The sequence below is a fragment of the Equus przewalskii genome, chromosome 3 (assembly GCF_037783145.1).
Source record: "Equus przewalskii isolate Varuska chromosome 3, EquPr2, whole genome shotgun sequence".
In the NCBI taxonomy this organism is placed as follows: domain Eukaryota; kingdom Metazoa; phylum Chordata; class Mammalia; order Perissodactyla; family Equidae; genus Equus; species Equus przewalskii.
Genome location: NC_091833.1, coordinates 7,099,575 through 7,127,178, shown reverse-complemented (window position 1 = coordinate 7,127,178; position 27,604 = coordinate 7,099,575). Strand labels below are relative to the sequence as shown.

Below are 27,604 nucleotides of genomic sequence, written 5' to 3'. Positions count from 1 at the left end.
GTCCTTGACCACCACGTTCTACTGCAAAGAAAAACAGAGCAGTTGATCTTCGAAAGATGCTCCATTGCCTATGCATATTTTTAATTCTCTAACTCGTTTCCTGCCAGAGCCCTGTTTTGTTTTATCGACTTGAAGATTAGGTTTCCACATTTCTTGAGGAGTCCCTCCCTGCCCCTTCTTAAACACAGCTGTCTTTGGGGGTGGGAAGGAGGAGTGTTTTAAATGGGAGTTGTTTAACTAATTGCCAATTATCTCTGAATAGGGTAGGGTTTCCAACAGCTGTAAGGGATTTTGGTCCCCATCCATTGCCTACTGTTGCTGGTACTTGGAGTATGTTGAGATATTCTTGGCCTCTTGCTTCAAAGAGACAAACCAGGGCCTCACCCCTCCTCCATCCATGCAGACTGTGTCAGCCCTGCTCAGGGGGGCACCAACCATTTCTGACTATAAGAAGATGGCTCCAGACTCACTCTGAGTGCGAGTGGCTTTGTGCTTGTTGGGGCTGAATTCTCCCCAGGACTTTATCCCTTCGCTAGTATTTCCCCATGCAGTTTAACATCTCTCTTGTCTGGAGGGTTCTTGCTTAAATAGGAGACCAGACTTTACCTCCTCCATCCTGAATCTAGCAGAAAGCTCAAAAGAAAATCTTCTAAGATGCGATGCCAGAAGACCCCAGCGTGATGGGTGATGTTAATTGTCCCTTCTGGCTCTGTCTGCTGGATTCCTGGGAACAGGCCGAGAGGCAAACCTTTGTAAATGTTAATCTCCTTATGCTTAACATATCACACTGTCTTTGAAGTTCCCAAACATGTTGACTCCTATCTTGGTTGAGAGTGTGTGGCCCAGACAGGCCAAATGCTTGTTTTGTCTTTCGTCTTCCTCCAGGAGGGCTCAATGATAATATGTTCACCTCCAGCTGAAACACGCACAAGTCCCTCTTGAAAGCCAGGTTGTGGGGCGGGGACAAGATGCAGCAACACTCAGGGCCACTATACCCCTATCCCCAGAAACAAACTTAATTTGTGACATTTTCTCACCCAGGACCCATTGGATTCAAATGGATGACCCTGACTCTTACAAACTCCTCCCATGATATAGGAAGGGGAAAAAAGGAAAGATTGTTAAAAATCCATCCATATTTGTATGGTTTAGATAATACTAGTTGCTGTAACAAATAAAACCCAAAATGTATAATGGCTCAAATACAATGGAAGTTTATTTATCCCTGATGTCAAGTCCAAAAAGGATGCTCCCGGTTGGAGGTAGCTTTCCTCCAAAGGATGCTTCAGGAGCCCTGATTCACTCCGTCTTGCAGTCCTTTCCCCTTCAACGATGGTCTCCCGGGTGTCTGTGCTCATCTGTAAGGGGCTGTGGAGGGAGAAAGAGAGGGTGGTGAAGGCACACCCATTTCTGAACTGCTGGTGCCTGGACATGACATGTACCACTTCCTATCGCATCCCGTTGGCAAGAACTAGTCACATGACTTCATCTAGAAGAGAGGCTGGGAAGTACAGGCCTGGCTTGTAGCTGCTTCCCCCCGGCAACCTATACTCTAGAAGTGGGAGCGCAAATCTTTGGCAGACAGTTAACCTCTCTGCCACATCGGGGAGCCGTGAGGAGATCGCTGTGATACAGGAGGAAGAGAAAGTAGTTGAGTTGGAGTCAGAAGACATGGAATTGATTTTAGAGTCTGACTATGTCCTTTTGGGTGACTCACTTCACCTTTCTGAGCCTCGGTTTCCCAAATCTGTAAAATGGAGGTAATGCAGAATGGGAAGAGAGAATAAGGTTGAGCATAGGATGTCCTGTCAAACATTCTACCTGTGGTCGTCAATTCAGTTTGGACCTTATAGTATTTCAGAAAAAATGTGATATAGTTGACAATTTATATGGATTTCAACTTTCCCTGAAAAAAAAAATCGAAAGAACTGCCAACACTGGGTCTGCATTCCTGCGTGGTGACAATTAGCTAGAGCTGGATGCAGAAAAGGTATCGCTCTGCAGTTCCCTATAGGCCCACCACCCCCATGTGCCTGCTTCGCCCACCTACATGGCCTGGCTGTCCCCCGTCGGCAGTTAAGTTTAAGACTCCTGAGCTATATAAGTGTCATATATGTTAATGATGATGATGACTCTCGAGCTTTAGGAATGTTTTACTTCTGCTTTTCTGCTTTCCAAAGAATGTAGTCATGGCCAGACCTCCACCCCAGCTACAGAATCTTGTGCCTCGGCTTACTTAACTGATCAGCTCCAGAAATTTCTTATTCACAATGAAGGCCAATGTATATAATTTTTTTAGTTGTCAATTTTTTTCATCTTGGCAGAGCATTATGTTGTGATGCTCTGGATCTTGTTAATTTTCTGGGTCTTGTTAATTTGCATAGGATAATGAATGGGAATTCCTAGAGAAGGTTTTATTCCAGAACTCAGAGCCCTGTAAGTCCAGGAGTGTGATTAGGAAGTTGGCCTGCTGAGGCCAGTGCTGGGGAGGATGACTGACTGACAGCTGTGATTGACTGGCACTGCTGGTGATGCCAGGGGCACAGCTTTGTCGGGGCAGGCTGGTTATCTCCTGCCAACGTCCACTTGGATACCACTGGGAAGGCCATAAATGAGCAATCATGGAAGCCTTTTAACAGTCTGTTGACAGAAGATAAGTTAAGAAATAGAGTTATATAAGACTGCAGGGCAGAGCAAGCAGCAATGGGAGAGAGAGGAGAGAGAAGGAGGGGGAGGAAGGAGGAGGAAGAGGAGAATAATTCTGAGTATATTTATATTATTCAGGACAGGCTAAGTTATGCTGTTATAACAAATGACCCAAAATCTCAATGGTTTAAAACAACAAAAATTTATTTCTTGCTCATGGTACATATCCATCGAGGGTCAGCAGGGGTCTCTGCTCCACGCTGTCCTCAGTCTGGGACTCGGGTCGATGGAGCCTCCGCCATCTGGAACATCATTATGGGAAGGAAAGAGAGGGAAAGTGAATCATGCACTGACTTTTAAAGAGCCACCTGGAGGTGACACGTTTTCCTTCCTTTGCCCACGAAATTGCATGCCATGCCTCATGCAGAGTGAGTTGGGAAGGACAATCCCAACATCAGCCCAGGAGGAGAAAGACTGGGACATTTGTGAACAGCCTTCATATCTACCTCTTAGAGCATCCCAGGATTCCGGATCTGGAAGGATTTGTAGGCGTTGGGACTCTTTGGGTTGCAAAAATAGAAGGTGAAACTCAAACTACTTTAATAAAAGGGAATTTATTGACTCACAAACCCAAAAGTCCAGCAGTAGATCTGTCTGTCTTCAGGCAATGCTTAATCCAAGGGCACAGAGTCTCTAAAATCTTGTCCCTTTCCATCTCTCAGCTCTGTTCCCTCCCATGTGGACTTCATTCAAGGTTTCATAATCTGGGGTTCAAGTTCAATGGGAAAAGAAAGCCTCTCCTTCTCTTCAAATTTAATAAAAATTATAGACCTCAATCTCACTGGCCCAAATTGGGTCATGTGCACATTCCTGAACCAGTCACTGTGTCTGGGGGATGGAATGTTGGGCAGGCCTAAATCATATGTCTAGTCCTGGAACCAGAACCAAATAAACTTCATCAAAAGCATATGGACCTGGAGGACAGGAGAGGTGGTTCCCAAGGGAAATTCAGGATACTGGACTAGAATAAGTGTCCAAAAATACACACAAATAAAATAAGACACGTCCACTACTGGATGTAGAGATCCTCCAACCCAGCAGTTTTCCACGTGTCATTTTGGAGGCGTGCTTCTGGGGCTGCCAGCGAAGATGAGGACAGGTTCCTGCACTCTGTCTCCCTTTCAGTTAGAGCCACTGTGCTTTGTCTGTTAGATATATTAGGACTCCATGTAAGATTTCTTTGGAACCAAAAAAGGGAGTCCTTTGCTTTAAAAAAAAAAAAAGAAGAAGAAGCAGGGGCATTAAACATCACTGATCTTTGATCCCACCTCCTCATTTTACAAAAGAAGAGACTGAGATTCAGAAAGATTAGTAGATGTCTCCTCATGTCTCATTGGCTAGAATCAGTCACATGGCCACCTAGCTGCAAGGGAGGCTGGGAAAGTGAACATCTGGCAAAGGAGACTGGAATTATCCCAACTGGCCTAGGCATAAATGGTCCATCCCCTAGGGCTTGGCACATTGACACCCTAAATAAAGCTGGGGTTCCTTCAGGAAAAAAGAAAGAAGCGAATGGCTCTCAAGGAGCTGTCAGCCATGGTGGTATGAGTCTGATCTCACTGAAAGTTCCTTAAGGCTAGGACTGGGCTTTATGCCTCTGTTTATTCCTCCAGTGGTCTGTGAAATGTGCCAGCAATAACCTCCTTTAATCTTCTCAACAATCCTATGTGGCAGTGGGTCATACACTAACTTTTAAAGTGTGTCCACCTGGAATAGACTCATCGCTATATTGTGTCCCATTTTACAGATGGATAAGCTGAGCCTCAGAGGCGAATTAAATACTCAAGGTCACACAGCTGGTAAGTTTTGCTTATCCCTTACTTTACACCTTTAGCATAGAAAGGGGCAGAGGACTGAGGAGGAGGGAGCTTTAAGCACAGACTTTTTACTACATAGGCGTTGACTGTAGAAAGATGGGAGTAGAGAATGAGAACACAGGCGTACCAGGCAGAGGCAACAGGATGTGCAAAGGCCCAGAGGCAAAATAGCGCCTAGAGATGGCAACAGCTTTACAGGTTTAGAGCATGAAGTTTGAAAGAGCATCGTACTCAGGAGTTTGGACCATGTGTGAGGACAGTAGAGAGCCATGGAGTATTTCCGGGAGGGGAGAGGGGTCTATCTTTGTATGCAGTTGTCTATCTTCAGTAGGGAAACTTGGCTCACTGCAGGGAGCGGGACTAGAACTGGGATGCCACTGAGCAGGTGAGCGATGACAGGGCCTGGATGACAGTGACAGTGGTAGGAATGAAGGGAAGTCGAGATTCAAGGTAAAAACTGGGCATGTTGATTCCACCAAATCTGCATCCAGATTTGGTGACCGGGGCTGACAATTTGGAGAAGATGGGAAAAGCTGAGACTGGCTCCCAGGTTGCTAGATGGTGGGGCCACTCGCTAAGGGGGGACATGTGGGAGGCGAGTGTAGAGGACAGGAACCCAGGCAGCCTGGCTCCCAGCCTGCACCCTTAGTCACAGTGAGCTCTGACTCCCCTGCACTTGTCATCCACCAGGGAAGGTCAGGACTCAGCAGTGGGCCAGAGGCATCAGAGGGCCCCCAGTCGAGGTGAGGAAATCCCCTCCCTGGGTGTGGGTACACCAGAAGTCCCCAGTCCTCAAGCAGCCTGCAAAGAGCACCGGGTACAGCTGAGCACTACCAGCCAGGAGCAGGAAGGGAGCTCATCCCTCACTGGGCTTCAGAGCCGCAAGGGGCCTTTGCTCCTCCCCTCCATCCGAGGGAAGACACCTGGACCCTCAGGTTCAGCTCAGGACTGACAGCGCGCCCGAGACAGATCCTGCTGGAGCTCTGGCAGCCACTTCATTACTTCTTCCACCCGTATCCTCAGAGAATCACCTGGTGCTCTCACTCCCATTACCCTGAAGCTAAGACTCTGCCTGGCACAGTGTTGAGGGAAAGGGTAGAAGGATAAATGATTTAAACACGTGACAAACTCGTCTTCAAATTTGCCTGGAAGAGTAAATGCCCCTGAATAGCTAAGTCAAATAGTTTTTTTTTAAAAAAAAAGCAAAAGTAAGGACTGCCCTACCAGATTTTAAGACACACTGCAAAGCCACAGCAAGACAAAGAGTATGGTACCGGCTCCAGACCAACAGACCAGGACAGCTCAGAACCAGATTATACGTGCAAAGATGAAAGATCAGTTCAGAGCTCACAAAAATGTGTGTTTTTTGGAATTATCTTGTTTCCAGTCCCACACACAGGCCCTCAATATGTGACCAACGAACACACTGGCTTTGTGGGCAGTGCTAGAATGAATGACTTTCTAAAGCACCCCACAGACATGCTCACACGTATCCCACCCAAACTCCCGGGACACAGATATTATCATCATTAATTTACTGTGGCAGAACTGAGGCTCAGAAAGGTTAGGCCACTTGCCCAAGGTCACACAGCTGGTACATGGCAGAGGTGGGACATAAATCCAGCTTTTCCTGACCCCAGAGCTGGCGCACTCTGCTGCCTCTTCCTCAGCAGCAGCCCCACATGGAGAGGAAGCAGTGTGGGCTGGAGCCATTGCAAAAGCCCTAGAAGCCTCTAGAAGCGCTTGAGCTCAATCTCTGAAGGGCAAACGGATTTAGACAGGTGACTGGGATGGGTTACTCTAAGGCAGAGGAAGCAGCTGGGAAAAGGGCTTTGGGAGTGACTGTTCAGCCAGTGTGACCACAGCACAAGACACCCATGGAGGGTCTGGGAAGACAAGGCCACAGCGGAGAGTGGACACAGAGAGAGAGGAGCTTTGAACTACACAGAGAGGAGCTGGGACTTTACTCTTTCTGAAATGCAGCTTGATTTTGTCACTCTCCTGCTCCTCAACCTTCCAATCGCTCCCCTGGCCTCCGTCTCCAGGCTAAGAAGGGAAGTGTGTGTAGATGGAAAGATGGGGGGAGAGCCTTGAGACACAGACCCATGAGGAGGCTGCTGTCACCGTCCAGGAGGGAGAGCACAGGGTGTGGAGGGGAGGGGAGGGGAAGAACATGCAGTTTGGGGCCAGGTTTTGTGACGTGCGTGCCCCCACCACACCCCACTTCCTACACTGCCCAGATTGAGGATCACGGCTTCCCTGCAAGATCAAATAGCATTTCAAGCTTAGCGAATAGCAGGTACCTTGTTCTACTCACAGCAGGACTGAGCCAGGAGCAGCCAGAAGAACAGCTAAGGTCTAAAGCAGCAAAGAGCAACCAGCAGCTCCCTCCCAGCTCCATCGAGGCACAGAAATGAGAGGCAGACATTTCCAGGTTTATGTCTCACACTGACACCTACCTAGGCAAATAAACCTTTCAGTGCCTTAGTTTCTTCATCTGTAAAATGCGGATAAGAATAGTACCTCCTCCATAAGTTTGATGAGGCACACTGAGATGATGTGTGTAAACATACACCCACTTTAGTACAACCACTGGCATATACCAAGAACTTAACAAGGTAGCTATTATTATAGATAACAAAATAATTGTTTAGGTCATATGTTAACCCTTGAATGATGCAAATAGCAGCTTTTAGCCAAGGCATTGGTGCTGGAATTCTCAAACATCATTTATTTTACCCCCAAGATGGAGACACGGGCCTTATGACTAAGATATGTCAGATGAAAGAAAGTCCATTCCATTCCACTCAAGAAATTACGAATTGTCAAGCCTCCTGCTATGAAGATGGCTAATTATAAAGAGAGAGAGAGAGAAAGAGGAGAGAGAGAGAGACGCACAGATAGTAAATAATGAAAGCTCACATATTTCCCTGGTTTGAAGTACTGACTGCTATAAAAAAGAAAGCAAAGGAAAGGAAAATCTGTTCTACCTCCACAAGTCCCTCCTTGTGTGACAGAAGTCCACAGTGTCACCCCCAGGACTTCTCATTACTCAGCAGTTTTTGGAATGAGTGATTGATGCAATTAAAGTGATTGGTAAAGAAAGACTCAGTTACCAAGGAACAGATGAGTCAGCAGAAAGTTTAAGTAATGAAATAATGTTCCAAGGAGTGATTCTTAAAATAAGCTTTTTTTTTTTTTTTTTTTAACTCTAGACACCTTAACTATTGCTGATCAGCAAAAAGATGTGAGGTAGTTGAGAACTGGGCGAAACACACTACGCAATTTTAGAAATTCTCAGATGAAGTCACTTTCAACAACATCAAACCGTATTTATCAAGTAATAATGGTAAGAGCTTACATTATGGAGAGTCAACCATGAGTTTTGGTGGGCTTTGGTTACATTATCTCATTTAATCCTCAAGTCTGAGGTAGATACTGTTAATATCCCTGTTTATAGATGAGGACACTGAATTTCAGAGAAGTTAAGGAACTTTCCCAGGGGTGCACAGCTAGGCAAATGGCCCAGATGGGAATGGAATCCAACCAGTCTGGCACCAGAGTCCACCTTGTTTAGATTCTCCGTCATTTCACCTGGCTCACTAACACACCCAAGATAACAGAGTACGGGCAGGATTTGAACTCACATCTGTCTGCCGCCAGAGCTGTTTCAAAATTCATATTTCTGTGAGAAAATACAAACAAGCATGTTGGCTTGGGACCCATCCATTTGTTTTCGTTCCATCAACATGTACTGAATACCCAGGACACACCTGGCTTTGGGCTCTACGTTGGTGCTGCAAAGATGACTGGGGCCAGGAGACCGCCAGGAGGGGATGCAATGGTCCATCCACAGGTGAAAAGCTCAGACTAGTGCAGGGGAGGGAAGGCAATCCGACGGGATCCCTCAGAAAGATCTTTGGGACTTGGGGAGCGAATGCATGTGGGGTATGTTTCTGAAGTCCTTCCAGTGGGTGGCCGGATGAAGGAAGGGAAGAGGTCTGGGCTTGGGGTCAGGGTAGGAATTGTAGGGGGTGACTTCAGTTTGAACATTTTGGGACATTTTGAATTTGAGTTGCTTGTGGCCTGGAGATACACATTCAAGCCGTCGGAGGTGTGGCCCAGAGCAGCGGTGAGAGCTGGGGCTGGATGCTAAGGCAGGTGTGCTGCAGCACCGCAGAGGGTCCTGGCAGGCCTTCCAGGGCAGGTGGGGGAGGGCCTAGCTGATCAGCAAGCTATGCCAAAGGCCCCCGCCCAGGGAGAAAAGAGAGCCCAAAGGGACAGGGTGGGGGGGTGGCTTTGAATGACATTACAGTCAGGAACCCAGCAGCCCCCTACTCGTCAGCACTAAACAGTCAGCGCATGTCCCTGTGGTTGGCCTCCAGAAGGACGGCAGTGGGATGGGAACCCCACACCTGTAAGGGACTGCTGGGCAGAAAGCTCTCACAGGGAGATGGCACCCACCCTCTCAAGCAGCACCCCCCAAACTCGTCTCCGGGCTGGACGCTCCAGCCCCCCTCTCCCCCTGCAGAAGGAAAGGATAAGGACTAGAGTCCTCTGTGGTGTCAAAAACCATATTGGGTGGCAGGTCTTGGCCTCTTACCCCAATGAGTGAGCCCCCAGACAGGACAAAAGGGTCTGGCCCTGCAGAACGAGTGGGATGCAAGGAACAATAGCTCAGCAGGTTTATGAAATCCTCCCATTTTGCCTCCTCCAAGCACGCCCTGAGATGAGGGTTAGAGCGCAAGGGATTTATTAAGAAAGGGGTGTGCGGGAGCAGGGTGGGGACGCGGAGGCAGCCACACTGGCTCTGTCCCCAGCCAGCTGCGCCATCTTGAGCAAGTTGCTTCACCTCTCAGGGCTTCGGCTCCCCTCTCTGTAAAGTGCGCAGTTACCATCTTTCCAAGTGTGCTAAGCACATCTCCGGGGAACGCGGACGATTCTGGGTGGCGGAGAAGTGACGCTTGCGTGGCCCACATGACTTTGAGGGCAGCCTGCAGAGCTGAAGGAGTCGGTCTAGGGAAACCTCGAGGGGCACACAGCCCCTGAGAGATGCCAGTCGCCTTCAAAGCCCAGGAGAAAGAACTTTATTGAATTAATTGGTTTTTCATAATTGTTTTCTGTTGATGGCAAGTGATAAAAGATTTTCACTTACAGTGGCAGTCTAAATATTCCTTTCAAAATTAGTAAATGGTGACAAAATTCGAGGGAAACTCTTCTGTAAATAGCAATTTCAATATCAGAGGCTATGATAAGGATGTGGAGGGTGGGGCTCGAAGGAGTAAGTTTTGAGGAACATTCAGCAAAGAAACGGCTCATTCTTCGCAGTCTTGAGTGCTCTGGAGCCTTCCCAGACATCCCTCCTACAGGTTCTAGGACCTGTCAGGCATTTACCAGATTAAAAGGGAAAATTAAAAAGAAAAAAGAAAGGAAGAAAGAAAAAAAAATCTGGAGAGAGAAAGAACTCCACCGACCAAAATAAACCAGGCCAACGATTTTTCTGCCACACTCTTCCTAACAGCAAAGAGGTGGTGTTTATTCCAAATGAGCCCTTTTCTCCACCTTGCCACTAATCCACTTTTTTATGTGATCCAGGAAAATCAGTCCTCAACTACCAATGAACATCTTTGCACGTATGAGTATTTGGAAAAAGAGCCACCTATGACCACAGGGTTTGGATTTAGATGTTGGATACAAATAGAAGGCACACAAAACTAACAAACAAACAAAAAAAACCTTGCGGTTTGGATCTAAAAAAAAAAGTCTCAGAAATGACAACTGTGTGGTAAGTCTGATGTCAAACCGTGTTCGCTGGGAAGGCGTCTGGGCTGTTCTGGAACCGTGAGGGTATTTGGAATCCGGGCTAACAGATGTCTCACTCTGTTTGAAAGATGTCGAGATGCTGTTCCTAAGGGCCTGTGGGTTCCCCTGGGGACAAAAGCCACTGATAGTTTTACAGAAAAAATTCCCCAAGATGACGACCATATATATAACACAAAGACTCAAGAAAAGGGTTGAGGGAAAAACAGTCAGGCTGAGACATCAAAACAAACAAAAAAAGAAATTCACAATAAATGCATGAAAGACCCATGATTCTGGGCCTTGCCCCCAACCCAAATCTTTGTTTGACAGGACTTTCTCTGTAAAATGATGGGCAAAGGAATATTAATTTTTGCTTGTACTATATGAGATAATTGTGGGTGGGCAGACAGTCGCTTCCAGCAGGAGAAATGAGAAATCTTTTCAGATAGCAATTATTTAGGGAAAAAAACCACTCCCCAGCAGGGGCAGCCGTCCCAGTGCCTCCTTGCTGCTGAGAGTGGGGAGGGCTGGTCCACTCCTGGCTCTTCCCTCATCTGTACTTCATGCACGGAGTCCCAAGGAGGCAGCGGGCCTCCAGCAGCATCCGAGGAGGGCTAAGATGTTTCTTAGCCCAGCCTAAAAATATCTCCCTTGACAGCCTGTCACAGTGTCTGAGATTCCACCATTATAAATTCATTCCTCTCTGTTAAGGCATTTTGTTTCAGGAGCTCTCTGTTGAAATACAGATATCCCGGAGAATTGAGCTCGGGTGAGGCAGAGGGAGAACGCGGCCTAAGAGTCAGGAGACCTGGGCTTCCGATCTGCTTCTGCCTGGAAACTCACATGTGAACTTGGGGAAGTCGTTTCCACTTTCAGAACCTCAGTTTCTCCACTGGTTAAAAAAATAAGTAAAAGCAGAAATTAAAGGAGAGATGTGGGGGTCAGAGAACACTGAGATCTCTGGTTTCAGGAGGAAGGGTCTGCTCCCTCTTGGGTTTGTGCTGGACTCTGTGGACTCGGCCACCAGATACCCAGCATGGCCAGGAGTGCCAAGGGACTGGGGGGTCTCCAAGCCAACCAACCCAAAGGGCAGGTTGAAGAGCATCTTACTTCCCCCCCCTGAAAAAAAAAAAAGACCCCTGCTCCTCCATTACTGTTTGACATCTCAGCAAATGGCACGCTCTCCACCCTGCTGCACCATGCCCCTGGGTGCTCAGGCCCAAGCCACAGACGCATCTGGAACCCCCCTCCTCTCGTCTCCCACTCCAATCCATCAGCAAAGCCTGTTGTCTCTACCTTCAACAGGTAGCCTGAACCTGACCACTTCTCCCCACCCTCTGGCCGCCACTCTGGTCCAAGGCAGCATCACCTCCTCCTGGATTCTCTATCAGCTTCCTAACTGGTCCCTGCTGCTCCTCATGGCCTGCCTCCCCGCGTCTTAGCTCCTCATACCTGAGAATGCCTTTAAAACATAAATTACATCCTGTCACTCTTCTCAAAACCCTCATTCTCTTCCCCCTCTCTCTCTTATCATAAAACCCAGAGATCTCAGCAGGACCTACAAGACCCCATACAACCTGGCTTCGCCTTGGCCTCATCCCCTCCCACGAAGGTCTCCCTGCTGTTGCCCAAACCTGCTCCCACCTCAGGACCTTTGCACTTCCTATTCCTTCTACCCAGAACTTGCTCTCCCCAGATATTTGCAAGGCCTATTCCCTAACTTCTTTCAGGTCTCTGCTCAAATACCACCTCCCTAGGGACACTTCCAAGACTGCCCTCGCTAAAAGAGCACACGCCCTTCATGTCCTTACCCAGCTTAATTTTTCCCTTAACACTCATGACCTGGATATTGGGATAAGCCGTTATCACACTGGGTTGTCTTCTTTCTGTCTCCCCCTCTAAAATGTAAGCTCCCAGAGGGCAGGGACTTTGTGTTGCTTATCGCTGCATCATCCATCGGCACAGAGAAGAGTGCTTCTGGGATATCACAGGTGCTCAATCAGTACATGTTGGAGGAAGGGAAGGGAGCAGCTTACGTGGAATGGCACTGACATGGAGGCCAGCCTCAGCATTCCACTGGAGAGGTCAGTGCCGGGGTCTTTCCAGCAGGGCAGGGTGTCCTGGGGGGTCAAAGGAAGAGCCGACTGTTGGGAGATGAGGGGCGGCACTGCGGGGGTGCAGGCGGGGAGGTAGAGTCCCAGCTGGACCGATAAGTTCAGGGGCTGCAGGTTCTGGAAGGAGACCAGGGGAAGGAGTTGAAAGGCCCTTGTGGACAGATTCCAAAAGACAGAGCCACAGACCAAGGGGGTTATGAGCAGGAGGAGCTCTGAACTGTCCTGTGGACTGACCTGACATTGGATTCTACCCCCAGGCAGGTCGAGTCATCTCCAGAAAGCTCAGCTCGGATCAGGCCGCTCCCCTGTCTAACAGCCTCCCCAGGCGCCCCAGTGTCTTCCCATCAAGCACCAGGGAGTGACGTAGCCAGAGCAGGCGGAGGGTAGGAGGGAAGTGCTAAGGGACATCAGCCATTCTGGTGGGATTCTCCCCAAGTCAGAACCCAAATCCTCTGTCTTCAATGGCTACCGCTTACCCAGGGCCTTGGCTAGTGTCCACAGTGGAGTCTTAAGAGAGCGTGACCCTAATAACTATACTGAAGGGCAACTCTGTGCCACCCACTAGTTAACACCCACCCCGTGTTAGAGATGAGGTTCAGTGAGGTCATTTGATCTATCCAAGACACACAGCTTAGTAGGTTGCAGAGGTAGGACCGAGCCACCAAGGCCCAAGCACCCAACTAGTAAGCCTTAACGTCTCTGGACAACAGCGCATGTCTCCATCTCCACGCTGCCTGGGGTGCTCTGGTCACAGTCAGTCCAGAGAGGCCTTCATCCGCTCAGGGCCTGCAGCCACCGGAGCCCGGGCCTCCCCCAGGCCTGAGCAGCCGGCCCGCAGGGGGCGATGGCGGCACGGCTGGAGCCTGCGCCCCGAATCCGGGCCCTTCGGAGGAAAGCAGCTAAGGTCAAGGAAAGCGCCCCGCGTCCACGCCTGATGCTGGGGGAAACCCCTGCAGGCGCTGAGCCCCGGAGGCCGGACCCCAGCTGTGACGAGCTCCGCAGCCAGGCCACGGTGCAGCCCAGAGCTCTCCAGCCCTTGTTTGATGAGCAGCGGCCAATAAATTCATTAATCATCATTTTATGCCTCATCAAACCCCCTCCAAGCCCCTCCATGGGAGTTACACAAATTAGCCCCTGAAAAGACAGTAATTTCAGTTTAGCGAGGTAAGTGCTTTCTGATGGGCTCCGCGCACGGAGCTCTCCTGACAAGCCAATCCATCAGCGCGTTGGGGACGGGACGCGGCCGGGCCTCACCCAGCCCTCCCAGCCCTGCCTGACCTAGTCTCTGGGGACTACCTGGCGAGGGTGTCCGTCTAGGGCGCCCCCATTCCCAGGCTTCTTTGCACCCATGCTCCGCAGGTCGTCTCGTCCAGCCTCTGGTCCTCGCCCACCCCGACCTCCTCCCCAGACCTTCTGAACAGAAGAGAAACTTCGCGGGAAAAACCGAGGCCCCAAACTGGCAACGAACTTGAGGGTGGCGGAGGAGGACGCGCGGGCGCTGAAGTTCGGCACTCCAGCCCCAGGGAGGAAAGAGCCAGGCAGCTCTTTATCCTCCTAATGTCTGGATGTCGGGGTTCCGCGACCCCTTGAAATTATTGAAGGGCTGTGTGTATTGCGTGCCTGCATTACAGGAGGGAGGGAGTTATCCATGGCTTCCTGCGGATTCTCAAAGAAACCCCAGGCTGCAAAAGCCGGCCGTCAGGGAACAGAGAAGAGGATCCTTCCGTCTAAAGAGCGGCTCCACGGGGCCCTGGTGGCCCACGTGGACGCGCCTAGTGTTTTTCATGGCCCTCACGTCTTTCTGAAACCACCACCTGGGGTGAAAGATGATGCCTGGGGAGGTGAGCAAGAAAGGCTTTTCTATCGAATGGGCCCGGCCGGAATGGCTCCAGCACTGGGAGTTGGATAAGAAAGGAGAGGGGAACAAGCCGGAGAAAATTGTGCGAGGGGTGAGGTATTTGCAAGCGCTAAGCCAACGCCGCGTCATCTCCCTTTCCTGTCTCGGTGCACAGAAGGCGCCACGGGGACCCTACCTGGCGGGCAGGGCCCACGCAAAGGAGGTCGACGAGGAGGCACAGCCCACACCGCGCTGGCTGGCCAGCGCGCGCCGGCCGCGGAGAGCTCGAACGCCGAGCACGGCGCATCCCCTTCATTAGCTTCCCCTCCACGCGGCGCTGCATGCCTCGGAAAATAAGTTAGCAAACGGGGAGCCGTTTATCTCTTTTATCTTGGGGCCTGATCCAATTAAATAAGTGCACATTTACATTTGCATCCATCAGGCGGGAGCGCTGAGAGCCCGGGGTTTGCTCGGAGCAAATAAAAGCAGATTTCACTGGGAAAAGTGGCGTCTGGGCGCGCCGGGCTCGTCCGGGAGCCGGAAACGAGCGCGGCGGGGCGGGCGGCCTTGGGGACCCAGGACCGGGGCCTGTGGCGGACAGGAGGCCAGAGACCCTCCAATGGCCGGGAGGGGCCGGCCAGCGCAGGGGATGCAGCCAGAGCTGCATCCCCGCCCCTGAGGAGATCATCTTTTAGGCCACAACCCGGGCCCCGCCTTGTGCCCGGGATCCAAGTCGCATTTAGCGCGAAAACGAACAGGAGACCAGCTCCGGCCCGGTCACAAACGGAGACCCGCGGAGTGGGTCTAGGGACAGTCCTGCAACTTTGGCCAGTGTGGGAGGAGGGCAGGCGGCAAGGTCCCAGTCAGGCCCGATTTTCCTCCTGGTCGATGGCGGAGTGGTGACGGAGGCGAAAAGCCAGGCCACGGGCGCGCTCCTGCTTTCCCCCCATATCCCTGCACCAGAGGGAGACCAATTGATAGCACCCGTTAGCGCATCTGCGGGGGTGAAGGGGGACGCCCAGGGGAGCGCCTCCTGCTTTGCCACGCCGACCTCAATAAAGGTGCTTTCGAAATAGGAGGGTTTGAAGAATTGGAGAGTAGTTTTGTTTGTTTTTCCTTTGCCTATAGATGTCCAACCCACAGCCCGAAAGACAGAGACGGTCTTTGGGGGCGCGGTTGCGCTGTAGACCTGGGATGCGCCAAACCGCAAATGGAAACGGTGCGGGGTCCAGAGCCCGGGCGTGGACAGGCCGGCAGAGCCGGAAGCGCGTGCACCTGAAGCCAAGCGGAGCACCGACGCGCCGCCCGGCTGCGCACGGCTGCAGCCCCCACCGGCAGGCTGTTCCCGTCGTCGGCGTATTTCTCAATTGCTTGCCGCCCGGTTTTCGAGGCTGTGCCAAGCCGTGGCAGGAATCCGTAGGGTTAAACCTGTTCTAGACGCGGGCGCTGCTCTCCAAATCCCCAGTGCTAACTGGGTCCTGGGTCCCGGGCCGCAGCGAGTGAGGTGACGGAACAGTTTAAGTCTGACCCCTCTTAGGGTTCAGAACTAGAGCCGGGCGGTGGGTGGGGGGCATAGCCGGGTCTCACCCAACTCCCGCTCTCTGTGAACCGCGTGGCGCCCGGGGCCCAGTAGGCGGCGCCCTTCCTAAACTGCATTGGCGCCGGCCTCCCTCTCGGGAGCGCAACCACATTCCTTTCTCTTTGGGCGCTTTGCAAAGCGCTATTCGGTGCTGGTGCCTCCTCCAGCGTTGGCAGCTAGTTGTGGGGGACAGGTGGGCTGGGAGGCACGGTCCGTTCTGAAACCGCACGCACGACCCTCCCCTAACCTTCCAGGCTCGAAGAGCTGCGCGCACCACGCGGAACGAGAGGCCCCGAGGGGTTTGCAAACCAGGAGGCCTCGATGCAGGCCCCGCACCCAGGCGGGGGAAGAACATTTCGCACGCTGGCACCCCGAGCCAAGGAGTGGAAAGCTGAAGGCCCCCTTCCGCAGCCTCGCCTCAATGTCCGCGTATGCGTCCTCGGGACCTGGCGGGGCTCCTCGGCCCCAAATCCCATGAACTGATTGGGCCCCGCAGAGAGGGGTAAGGGAGGGACCCAGCGCGCCCCCAGTTTGGCGCTGCCTCAGGGGGCTGACTGCATAGACCCTACTCAGTGATCCTGCAGCCCCTGCTGCCAGGGATTCAGCGCCTCCTAGTCCCTGAGTGCCAAGCTAGGCGCTCCTTGAGGGCCGGAACCGGCGCAGCCAAGCGCAGGTGGCAAACGCCGGCGCAGCCCCAACACTGAGGTGTCTCAGGCGCTGCTTCCCGCAATTTCCGCGCGCCAGTCCAAGCCTGGGAAAAACTCCGACCCCAGTGCCTCCAGGACACATCCCCTTCGAGATGGCCCAAGACGCGGCCAAGCGGAGGCTCGAGGCGGGATTTGGGGCTGTAAAGACACAAAACTACTTCTGGGATTAAAGGCGGGCGGCAGTTCTTAAATGCCCGAACCCCGATCTGCCCGGCAGGCCTCCCCCAACGTGAGAAGTCTCTAGACACCAGAAAAGCCACTGGCCACCGCAACCCAGCTCCGCAAAGGAGAGAACCTGAAACTTAATTGGGGGCTTGTTCTCAAGATGAAGTACGCAAAGAAAACCGTAGACCCTGCCGGGGCCAAGGGCGGAAGGATGCGAGCAGGGGGCAGCGACCCTGGCACAGCCTGCCAGCCCCTGGCGGTTTCGCTCCCAGCCGGGAGGCTCCTCGCGCGGCCCCTCGCTGGGGAGGACCGCTGCGGGCTCCCCGGCGCGGTCCCCGTTCCCAGGCGGCCCCCGGGCGCTCGGCTGCCAGCCCCGGGCTGTGGCGAGCAGACTCGGGAGGCCCGCGCCGCGCCATTTGCATATTCCGGGGAACACAAGGAGGCCTGTAATTTTCTTTTCAGAATCGTTGGGCAGGGTTTAGGGCCAGTGCTTCCAAAACCCCGCAGAGCTGATGTCGTCCTTAAACTCTCTCTTAAGAGAAGGGGACTGGCCTATTCTTCTGACTTTTCTAGAAGACAAGGTGACTCCTGGGGCTGCATATTCAACAGGGGGGAAAAAGCTGATTGTGAATGAGGCTGTCAGGGGGTGGACGGAGGGGGCTGGGGCGCGGGGGGTTGGGCGAGTCATCTCTGGAATTCAATTGTTTAAAAAAATCATTTATAATTAAAGGGACAAAATAAAATACGATCGTCTCATGCATATTTAATCATTCGCACTTCCAGCTTTGAAATCATTTTCCCTGCATGAATTTTCTCACTAATTTAAACTCTGAAGTCGACTGCTGTTCGCAAAAACATCTGGACAATGCAGCTTTCAAACTTCTTTAAATTCGTATAAGCTAAAGGAGCCCCGTTGCAGGTTTGAAAAAAAAAAAACTAGCAAAAGTAAAACCTCCGGTGAAGTTTGGGGTGTGTTTAAAAAACCAAGTAGGGTTAAAGTAATCTTGAGTACAAATGCAAATATGTGCATTTTGATTTAGCCTAATTAAACCAGTGTTATGTGCAAACACATTCTCTCTACACTCAGGCTTGGGTTTAATAGAGCAAATTAATTCCCCGCGCTGGAGTAAGTTTTTGCTGGAAACCCTCCCCTCCCCCGACCACCGAAAATTTCCCACGAAGTGAAACCCGTCCGCGGTTCCACATCTCGGGCGCAAAACAGAGACGCGAGCACTGGCAGTGCTGGCGGGCCTCGGCGCGGGGCGCTGCCTCCTCCTCATTTGGGATTGAGACGCATCCTGGCTTTTCATTTTGAGATGAAATGTGCGGGATTAAAATGAGAAAATAAAACCTCAAAAATACTTTCGTAGCTACTCGGACTCGCATCTGACACGAGAAAAGTGCTAAAGCGACGACAAGCCTGCTAGAGTCCACAACGGCCTCATTATCTAGGCAAACGTCCTCGAAATTTTGAATGCCACTTGTCCAAAAAGGGGCCCCTGGTGGGGGGCCGGGGGGTTCTCCGGGTTCATGCGGGCCTCCCCACGCTTCCTCCAAGCGCCTGGGGCGTCCCCCCGCCCCCTTCCGCCGTCTCTCTCTCCAATCTCCGAGTCTGCAAAGTGCAGGCTTGTAATTCAGGACAAGTGTGACACCTACCTGTGAAAGGGGGGAACCGTCCCCTCGCTGGTCCCGCAGTTCCAGCCCCGCGGCTGCGCGGGGCTCTACGGGGCCGCCTACCACCCGCACCCTCGCGGATGGAGCATTTACTAACTTAATCAAATCCAACGAGGAGATCAATGCCCAATTTTGAAGGGGTAGAGAAGACAGTGACTTGGGAATGCCTTCTCCTTGGCATCCCCTACCGCTCCCCGCTCGCATTAGCCCACAGCACCTTTGAAATAGTAATAAGGGCTAAATCCGGCATAAAATCGAACTCATTAGCAAAGTTCACCAGCTGATTGCTTTGCATAAAACACGACACTGATTGGAAATAATTAGGTTAAGCGATGGAGCTCGGGTGGTGCGTGTCTCTAGCTGGCTTTGCCATCTTTTCTCCCTCCTGGGCACACACTTGAGTCTCTCTCCTCCTTCCTCCACGGTCCAGTCTCCCCCCAGCAGCCCGCATCAGTGATCCAAATCTGCACTCCGGGCAGCGCCAGGTTCCCGGGAGCTTGCAGCCTAATTATGGCCTCCCCCTGGCACCCTGAGGTCCTGTAGAAGCTTCGATTCTCCACTTCGAAAAAAAGTTGCAGTTCGCACCTTTTGTCCAAGGCGATGGACAGTTTATTGAGGCTTCTAAAAAGTAATGAGTGGCTCTGATTATGTTAAAATCTCTTTTAATTAAATATTTTGCATTTTACAAAGGCGGCTGCAGTTTCTTTGATTTTTTTAAATCTAAGAGTATAACCTGTTTCCTTTCTGTAATAATACTTTAGCTCATACCCAGAAAAATCAATAGGTGTAAAAAATTAAATTAAACTTGTATTTTTAAACTATGAAACAGTTTTGGGGGAAACACAAATGTATATATTTATATTACAAAAAAAACATTAAATGCCTGTACAGGTGTCTTAATTTCATAATTTACTTCAAAGATACTGAATTATCAATTTAAATACAAAAATGCTACATTAAATATACAGAATAAGATTTAATACAAACCTTTTTTTTAATTTTTCTTTTCGGTTGGTTAAGACATTTTTCTGCGTGTGGAGATGTTTACATTTTTATGTCATTCACCTCCACGAACTATAAACTTTTTAATAGGAGGGGGAGTTTTGTTTTTCTCTCTCGTTGATGGAAAAATAACTGCCAAGGCCATGTTTTTTAATAAATTAGGAAAGTCCTGGACCGACGCAGCCCGCGTTAAATGTCGGACATACCTTTCTTCAATTCATAGGGAGAGTCTTTGCACAGGTCTAGCTGGGACTGGCTCCGCAACATTTTCGGGTCTTTAGCCAAAGCGTCCGCTCGGTTCAACACGGTCTGGTTTAATCCATTGAAATGCGAGCCCGGACCGGTTGTGGGGCCTGGCCCGGGCCCCGGGTGGCCATGAAGGTGTCCGAAGGACCCATAGTTCGTGTAGCCGGGATAGAAGGGCGCCGTGTAGTAGAGGGGCCGGGACAGCACCGTCCCGCCTGGAAAGGGGCACTGCGCCGAGGGCGAGCGCGAAGGCGCCGGGGCGGGCGACGAGCGGCTGCCTCCCAGGGCCTGCCCCGCCACGGGCCCGGGGCACGGTGGGCATGGAGAGCCCTCGCTCCCGCCGCCCCCGTCCTTGACCTTGTCCGAGGATGTGGCGATCTCTGCCAGAGACCACAGTTTGGGTTTGGCAAGCACCGCCTGCGGCGGCGGCGGCGGCGGCGAGTGTATGACCGAGGGCCCGCCGGGCCCGGGGGGCAGCTCGCCCGCGGCGGGGTGCGGGCCCGGAGCCGGCGCGCCCGGCGGGTAGTGAGGGGCCGGGTCCTCGGCCAGCCGCGAGGCCGCCGGCCCGGCCGGGGAGGGCCCGCCGGCGCGGGGGGGCGCGGGCAGCGCGTCGAGGCGGCCCTCGGACGGCGGCTCCTTCGAATCCGAGTCGCTGAGGCTGCCCTCGGCCTCCTTGCCGGCGGGGGTGGGCGGCCCCTGCAGCCGTTCGCAGCCCGAAGCCGCCTTCTGCTCCGCTCCTCCTGCGGGCGAAACCCAGGCCGTCAGGGCGTGGAGGCCGCGCGGCGGGGCCCAGGTCCCCGCCCGCACAGGCAAAGACCCCTGCCCCCATCCTCCAAACCCTGTGCGCCCCCTCGTCAGGCCCCCCTGTTCCTTCTTACTCCCGTTCAACACTCCCTTTCCCGTGTCCACCAACCTGCTTCGGGACCATCGGGGTCGCCCTTGTCCTCGGGCTTCTGGGGCTCGTCCTCGTCGTTCTTCTCCAGATCAATGTTCTCCTCCTCTTCCTCGTCCTCGCTGCGGTTCCGCGGCGTCCACGTCATCTTGTTCTCCTTCTTGAGGCGCCGGCGCGCGTTGGCGAACCAGGTGGACACCTGGGTGAGGGTCATCTTGGTGATGATGGCCAGCATGATCTTCTCGCCCTTGGTGGGGTAGGGGTTCTTGCGGTGCTCGTTGAGCCAGGCCTTGAGCGTAGCGGTGGCGTCTCGCGTGGCGTTCTTCCGGTACGCGGGGTCCCCGTAGGGATACGAGCCCAGGGGCGCCGCGTATGGGTGGTACCCCAAGGAGCCTGCCATGCCCGGTGTATGGTCGTAGGGAGAGCCCTGCAGGCAACAGGCGAAGAGAAGGTGAGCGTGGGCCGTGGTCCCCAGTGCCACCTGGGCTACCCAGGCACACTTTCCCTGCGCCCAGGGATCTGCCGGCTGCGAGGCCCCAACTCTGGCTTCCCCCGAGGTAGGGCTGGCGGGCTCAGACCCAAGGGGAAACCCTCCTCCTCCTCCTCGGAAGGCAGCGGGGGCACCAACTCCTGAATCTGGTCCTTCGGGGGCGCTTGAAGTCCTCCTGGCCTCCGCGGCACCCTGTTGGTCCCCGTCTGCCTGGGTACGTCCGTCCCCCGTGCGCAGATCCGGCCACCGAGGCCAGGCCCTCCACCCAGAGAGAGGCCTGGGCAGCGGCGGCGACTCTGCGCTCCGCGCCCGGGTGGCTGCACGTTAGGCGCAAGGCGGGAGAACAAGGGAAGTCAAGGCATTTTTCCCCCCCAGAGAAAGGCAAACGAAAAGCTAACTCTTGTCCCGGGACTCCCACCCCTCCAAAAACGTTACCCAAAACCGAAGCCACGGCGCTTTCCCAGAAAGTGTACCCGGCCGAAAAATCCCGGATGCACCGCAGCGCGGCCGACTTTTCAGAAATTTAATACCTCCAAATCGGATTGTGAAGATAGGATTACGGATTTGCAACATTTTGGAGGACTAATTAAAGGCGAGGCCAAACACATTTACATCGACTTAGCACGCTTCTGCTCAGATTTCGGGTCTATTTCTTTTGAGCTACTTTTCCAAAATGGCAAAACCAAAAAAATTAAGTGAAATAAAATTTGCAGGGCGGCCTGGAGCTCACGTTTGAACCAAACGCTGCTCTTTAATTGCAGCAAGCTCTCCCCAAAAACCCCTTTCAGCCAACTCAGCGACCCGAGCGAGACGCGGCTCTCCCCTCCGAGCAACTCCTGAGCCCGGGGCCCGGGCGACGCCGAGAGAGACAATCGCCCAAGTTTGCAGGGGCCTCGAGGCCTGGCGGGGCGGTCCGGGGGGCGCCGAGCCCGTGTGCCCCACAGCCCCCGCCCGCCCCGCGCGGCCCCCGCAGCCCTCGCCCGCCGCGGCGCCCGCTCACTCACCACGTACGAAGAGAAGGCGGCGGCGGCGGCGGCCGCGGGGTCGGCGCCGTACTGGAGGTGCGAGTTGTAGCCCGGCGAGGGCGCCGTGAAGGCGGTGGAGCCGGCGTAGGGCGAGAACGCGGAGCCCGACGACGAGCGGCCGAGCTCATCCGTGCGGGGCCCCGAGATGACGCTGGTGCTGTACGCCGGGCACGAGTAGAGCGCCAGCGAGGCGGACGGCTGGTACAAGTAGCCCTGCGGGTAGGACATGGCCACACACGGGCATGGGGCGCGCCGCGCCGCGGCCGCCAACGAGCCGGGCGGCGCCCTGCGAGGGCGAGCGGGCGGGCACCTGGCCTCCGGCTGCCCCGGGCCGCCGCTCCTCGGGCCCCGGCTCCGGGCTCCGGCCCGCGGCGCCTCCTCGCTCGCTTCCCGCGCGCCTCCGGCTGCGACCGCCGAGCCCGCTCCTCTGCGCGCCTCGCTCGCCCCGGCTGGGTTTCCCCCCCTCCCTTGCTGCTTTCTCTTTTTCCCCCTCGCTCTTTGCACTGGGGGGCTCTGCTTTTGGCTTCGCAAAGGTCCTGCCAAGATGCTAAGTTGGAAATTGAGGATTCTGACGCCTTGTGCGCGCCTGAAGCTCCTCCTTCCCGGGGTGTAGTCGGTGGGAGGACTGGCAGGAGCCTCTGGGCGGCCGCAGCCAACCCGGCCGCCAGGCGCGCCTCGCCCTCTCCCTCTTCCTCTCCGGCTCCCTCTCCCGCTCGCTGGCGCTCCCCTCGCCCCTCCCTCGCGCCCGCCTCTCCTCCGCAGCCCTCCTTTCCCCCCTCCTCTTTTTCTTCCCCCTCCCCTCTTCTCCTCTCCCCTCCCCTCCCCGTCTCTCTCGCTCTCTCTTTCTCTCTCTCTCTCTCAGACTCTCGAGCGCCGGCCCCAGGATGACAATCACATCCCAGGCGCCCCGATCTCTTCCAACTTTCCTCCCCTGCTCATTTGGGGTGGAGCGGCACTTCCGACGCACGGCGGGCCCTGGTCGCGGGTCGGGCCGCTCCGAAGCACAAAGGGACCGAGGCCGCGGACTGCGCGCCAGCGGACGCGCTGCTCTCTCCTCGCCACAGTAAATCACGGAGTTAGCGGATTTCTTGTTCGCCAGGAGGCTGAGCTCCGAGACGGATCGCCGTCCACCCGCCCTGGCTTCTCCCCACAAGCCAGGGGGCCCGAGAGCGAGTTAGAGACCCGGAATGAAAGTCCCGGGGAGAGCCGGATGGATGCCCGCGTCCAGAGCGTAGGGAGTCCAGGATGACTGTCCCGGGCAGCCAGCAGCAGCAGGTGGGGGAGTGACAAGGCCTTGGACGTTTGCACGTCGCGGCCCAGCCTCCTTTCCACCAACTCCCTGCCAGATGGCGAGGGAGAAGACACCGGGGGGCCTGGGAGTACAGGGGTAACCTATTTTTTTTTAGAGGAGAAGTAGTGGCAGGAGCTGCCAGACGACGAAGCAGCTACACTGGAGTAGGTCTCCGGACCCCACTACACCCGCGCCCGCCCCGCCGTGCCTCGCTGTCTGTTTTTCAGGGCTTTCCCTCCGTAGCTGGCCCGGCCAGGCTGTGGTGGCGGTGGAGGGAGCGGGCCCCCTTCCCCTTCGCACTCTCGCACCCGCCCACGCTCCACTGCAAACACTTCGCCGAGCAGTGCCCAACCCAACCACTGTTTGTTCAGCGAGGCGCTGGCAAGGCAAACACACACAACTGAGTCACAGGCGGAGCGCTTGCCCACGACGGCCACGCAGTTAGAATGCAAAACAGACCCTCTGCGCGCCTCTCCTCCTCGCGCCGCCACCCGCCACAGAAGCCACAGACGCACTCGAACTCCGGGACAGACAGGGGCGCTGGTGAACCAGGACAGGGGTTGGCACAGTGTTGGGCACTCCGCTGGAGCTCAGTATATCAGGGACATTGTGGCCTTTCATGGTGGGGTCCCGCGCACGCTCAAGCATGACTCTACACAAAGTTTCTCGCAATGGCTCCGCAGATGAGATACGCTTTATTTCCCGAGCCCCAGACCCCGCACCCTTACCCACCCCGCACCCTCGCACTCGCTGGGCAGCGCGACTTCACGCACGCGCGCTGACTCCTCCCCGCCGTCACTCCTCCAGGCTCCGCCCCTCAAGCGGACATTCTCCGCGAAGCTCCTGGTCCGCCCCGCCCCATCCCTCCCAACCTCCACCTCTAATTGGACGCTGGCCTCGATTGGCCCCGCCCTCCGGCGACGTAAGTCCCCTTCCCTCCGAGTGGTAGCGCCGAGGGGCGGGGCGGGGCGTCGGCGCGCTATTGTCATGGAGACGGGAAGCCCGTGGTGGCGGCGGCGGGCACGGCCGGGCGCAGGCAGCTGCCAGTCGGCCGAGTGGGCGAGGCCGCGCGGCCCGGACGGCCCGAGCGGGAGGGAGCGCGCCGCCGGCCGGTGGCGGCTGTCTCCCGGCTCGGCCCAGGCCCGGCGGGCGCGGGCAGCGCCCCAAGCGTGTCTTCCCTGCTCCTTCCTCCCGCCTCTCGCGGCCCCTCCGCCCGCAGCGCCCGCCCTCGGCTCCGCCCGCCGCCGCCGCCGGCGCAGCCCCTCGCGGTAACGGTCGGTAGCGGCCCGCGCGCGCCGCCCGCCGGGGGCTCGCGCCAGCCACGAGGGAGCGTCCGCGGCCCGCGGCCCGCGCGGCGGAGGAGAGGTGAGCCCGCGTCCCCCGTGCCGGCGCATCCGCGTCCCCGCGTGGCCCCGATGGACGCCGCCGGGCGCCCCGTGGGCACGGCCCGCGGGCGTGCAGGGCGGGCCTCTCCTGCTGTCGCGGTCCCCGGGCGGGCGCGCGTGGGCGTGTCCCCTCCATCCACGCGTGGCGGCTTCACCCTCTCGGCTCTCGTCCAGGATGCTGGTTTCTGAAATGGAGCCATGGAGGTTTGTGCCACCGAGAATCCGAGTCTGTCACACAGACATCCTCATTACATCATCCTGCCACTCTGGGCCGCTGGGCTCTGCCCCCCTCCCCTCTCCCCCACCCCTTCCTTTTTACTGTCTTCTTTTTGGTGTCGGGGAGGACTGGAGAGAATCCTGAAAGATACTGAAGCATTGAGAATTTATGGTTGTGTTGCTGTGGTTGTCACCTCCGCTCTACGTCAAATTTAAGACTCATTTCTTAAGGATGTCTCTATTTTCTGCTTTATTTGCACATTGATGGCTCTGCTGCTCGGCTGGCCGCGGCCGCCGGCGTCTGAGATAGACTTGTGTTAATATGTGAAAGGGAAGAACTGATCATTAGCAGGCAGACGGGATTCAGATAGCATCTGGCGGGTTTTCTCCGTTTTCATGTAAAAGCTTTCACGTTTTTGCTGCTCAGCACGAGGTTTTAACTTTTTCTTTTGGTAGTGGTGACGATATCTTCCCCTCTCCGCCTCTTCTTCCCCGTTTGTCCATCAGCTTTCCCGTTTGGGAACCTGCTTACTTGTTAGCAGAAGTTCGCTGGGCTCTGGTCACTGAAGCCTTCTCCCCAGCAGAGGTGGGAGCTCTCTTCTCTCGTATGCAAGGTTACCAAAAGGACTGTTTGTTTTTTTGTTTTTGTTTTTGTTTTTTTTTTTTGGCTTAGTATTGCATTTGTATCTTTCTGAACATTTTAACTTAGACTAGGGATAGGTATGCCCTGGTTGTTTTTAACGTAGGACTTCAAACAATTCTGATTTTTTTTTTAAACTTGCTAAGGGTTTATTGGTTTGTCATGTCTGCAACGATCCAATCATGCACAACTCTTAAAATTTAAAGCTTTCAAATAAGATCCACAATTGTATTGCCAAGACATGGCTGAGAGCTTGCCCTTGGAGTTTTGGCTGTGCAGTTGTCATTGTTTAAATCAAGTGCAAAAGAGGTTATTCCTGTTTATTTAGTGTAATAACTGTTTACAGTTAAAACTTTAAAGACTCATAAAAGTAGGGCTGCTGTATTTTACAGATCTCATCCTCCTTGTGGGAGAGACACACCACCACCCTAGGAAAGGCAACAGATTGTTCCTGTCATATCGCTTTGCTGTTTTGGCGTGTACTTAAAGGATTATGATTGATAAGGCTGTCTTGCCAGAGAATGTTGACACAGGTGTGCATCGTTATCTTAATTAAGATCCTGAGAAAATGTTGTCTATAAAATGGTGACATAAGAAGGGCGGCATATTTTTGTACAGTTTTGCTTTTGGAGAATTTAATTACACTCGAAACGTGTCTTTGAGCTTCCAGATTTTGTGAGCACTTTGGCAACAGGACTTTTAGAGAGAAATGATAGTTTAATGTTAAGCATTCTGGCATGTACTAATACTACTTGTGGCTTTTTGGCAGTGCCTTTGTCGGCTTTCTTTGTGCTCTATCTTTGTGGAATAATGGTGACTAATTTAGAAAGAAAAGCAGAAGTACGGCAGCATGTTATTAAGCAAACGTTTAGTAGTGTTCAGAGTAAATCTAAAGAGGAAAGCATGCTTAATGTGCAGAAACAGGGACACAATAAAAAGGAAAATATATGAGAAATTTATGCCACTTCATTTTTTGGAAAGCAGTCTCCTGGAATGTTTTAATGATCTAAAACAATTTCTTTTTTCATATCATCAAGTACCTAGCTACCTTGTTTATGGAGTGCCTTGTTTTTTATTTCCAGAAATAGAAGGAAACTGTTTTATTTCTTCCAAAATATTATTCTGCCAATTTGAGTTGATGAGCAAGGGAAGACCGTGCATTTAGCCTCTTATTAGTATAGGGATCTGAATCATAACCTGGGCGAGCACTAAAATAATATTACTGTCCCGTCCTTCAAATCTCTGAATGCAAAAACAATAGCAAGACGGATGTGGTTGATTATATTACCGTTGGCTTACCCAGCACCTAATACCCTTTAACATAAGTATTGCGTTAAGATTTCCCCCCTCTCTTTGTAGCTCACGATTTCCTGGAAGCTGGCTGTCCATCAGTGTGTATGTAAGATGTGTGAATGTTTTTCTTTAATATTGAAACTTATTGTAGCAAGAGGAAATGAAAGTGGAGGAGGCCATAGGCGTATGATCCGACAAGCCAGGTGTGGAGTCACAGCTCATTTGTGAGTCCAAGGATAATTAGCTGGCTAGAATTACATGGCAGACCAAAATCAAAGAAAGACTTATTTAGATTTGTTTGGTGAAACTAAAACACGAGCATTAATTTTGAGATAATTGTTTCACTTATCCCCCAGCTCCCCCATCAACCTCTTTTTCTAGCAGCAAAGATCAGCATCCTCTGCTGTCATCTATGTAGTATTTTCACATTTGATGTGCTGTGTTCAAAGAAATGAAATAGGGATATGAGCTAATTACCTATCATCTGTTTTAATGAATAAAGCCAAATAATTATGAATATATTTTTGCATTATAGAAATCCTAGGAAAAATTTAAGTGTTCTCCAGTTGATAATGTGCAGTTAAGTGAAATCATATGCTCCTGAGTGAATTAAACATGTTCTTTAAAATAGAGTATGAAAACACTATCATATTTTGGAATAATGCTTTAACTCCGAGATAGCACAGCCTGTTTTGTTTACTGGTACCTCAGTATCTTTGTATA

General features: G+C 53.3%; 1 protein-coding gene and 1 long non-coding RNA gene across 12 annotated transcripts in view; one reads left to right on the top strand and one right to left on the bottom strand.

Annotated features, from left to right (window-relative positions):
- Positions 1 to 1,189: 1,189 nt before the first annotated feature.
- IRX5 (iroquois homeobox 5) lies at positions 1,190 to 22,762 on the bottom strand. 5 transcript variants are annotated; one of them, XM_070611892.1, is made up of 5 exons: positions 22,036 to 22,762; positions 20,563 to 20,968; positions 19,610 to 20,389; positions 12,362 to 12,556; positions 2,826 to 2,948 (listed from the first exon to the last, which is right to left on the bottom strand). In XM_070611892.1, exons 1-4 carry the CDS (start codon positions 22,282 to 22,284, stop codon positions 12,411 to 12,413), a joined length of 1,581 nt encoding a protein of 526 aa, XP_070467993.1. In that variant the 5' UTR covers positions 22,285 to 22,762; the 3' UTR covers positions 2,826 to 2,948; positions 12,362 to 12,410. The 5 variants fall into 5 exon arrangements, with proteins under 5 accessions (XP_070467997.1, XP_070467993.1, XP_070467992.1 ...); XM_070611896.1 differs by lacking the exons at positions 2,826 to 2,948; positions 12,362 to 12,556 and adding an exon at positions 1,190 to 1,368 and having other exon boundaries at positions 22,036 to 22,761; XM_070611891.1 differs by having other exon boundaries at positions 2,826 to 12,556.
- Positions 22,763 to 22,916: 154 nt separating this feature from the next.
- LOC103546530 (uncharacterized) overlaps positions 22,917 to 27,604 on the top strand; it is a 60,278-nt gene continuing 55,590 nt past the window's right edge. Inside the window, exon 1 of one of the 7 annotated variants that reach the window (XR_011537918.1) lies at positions 22,917 to 23,331. This is a non-coding gene — a long non-coding RNA (uncharacterized lncRNA). Of the gene's footprint in view, positions 23,332 to 24,336; positions 24,937 to 25,035; positions 25,535 to 25,981; positions 26,122 to 27,604 lie in introns of those variants that run through there. The other 6 variants (XR_011537914.1, XR_011537915.1, XR_543703.2 and 3 more) reach the window with 6 other exon arrangements.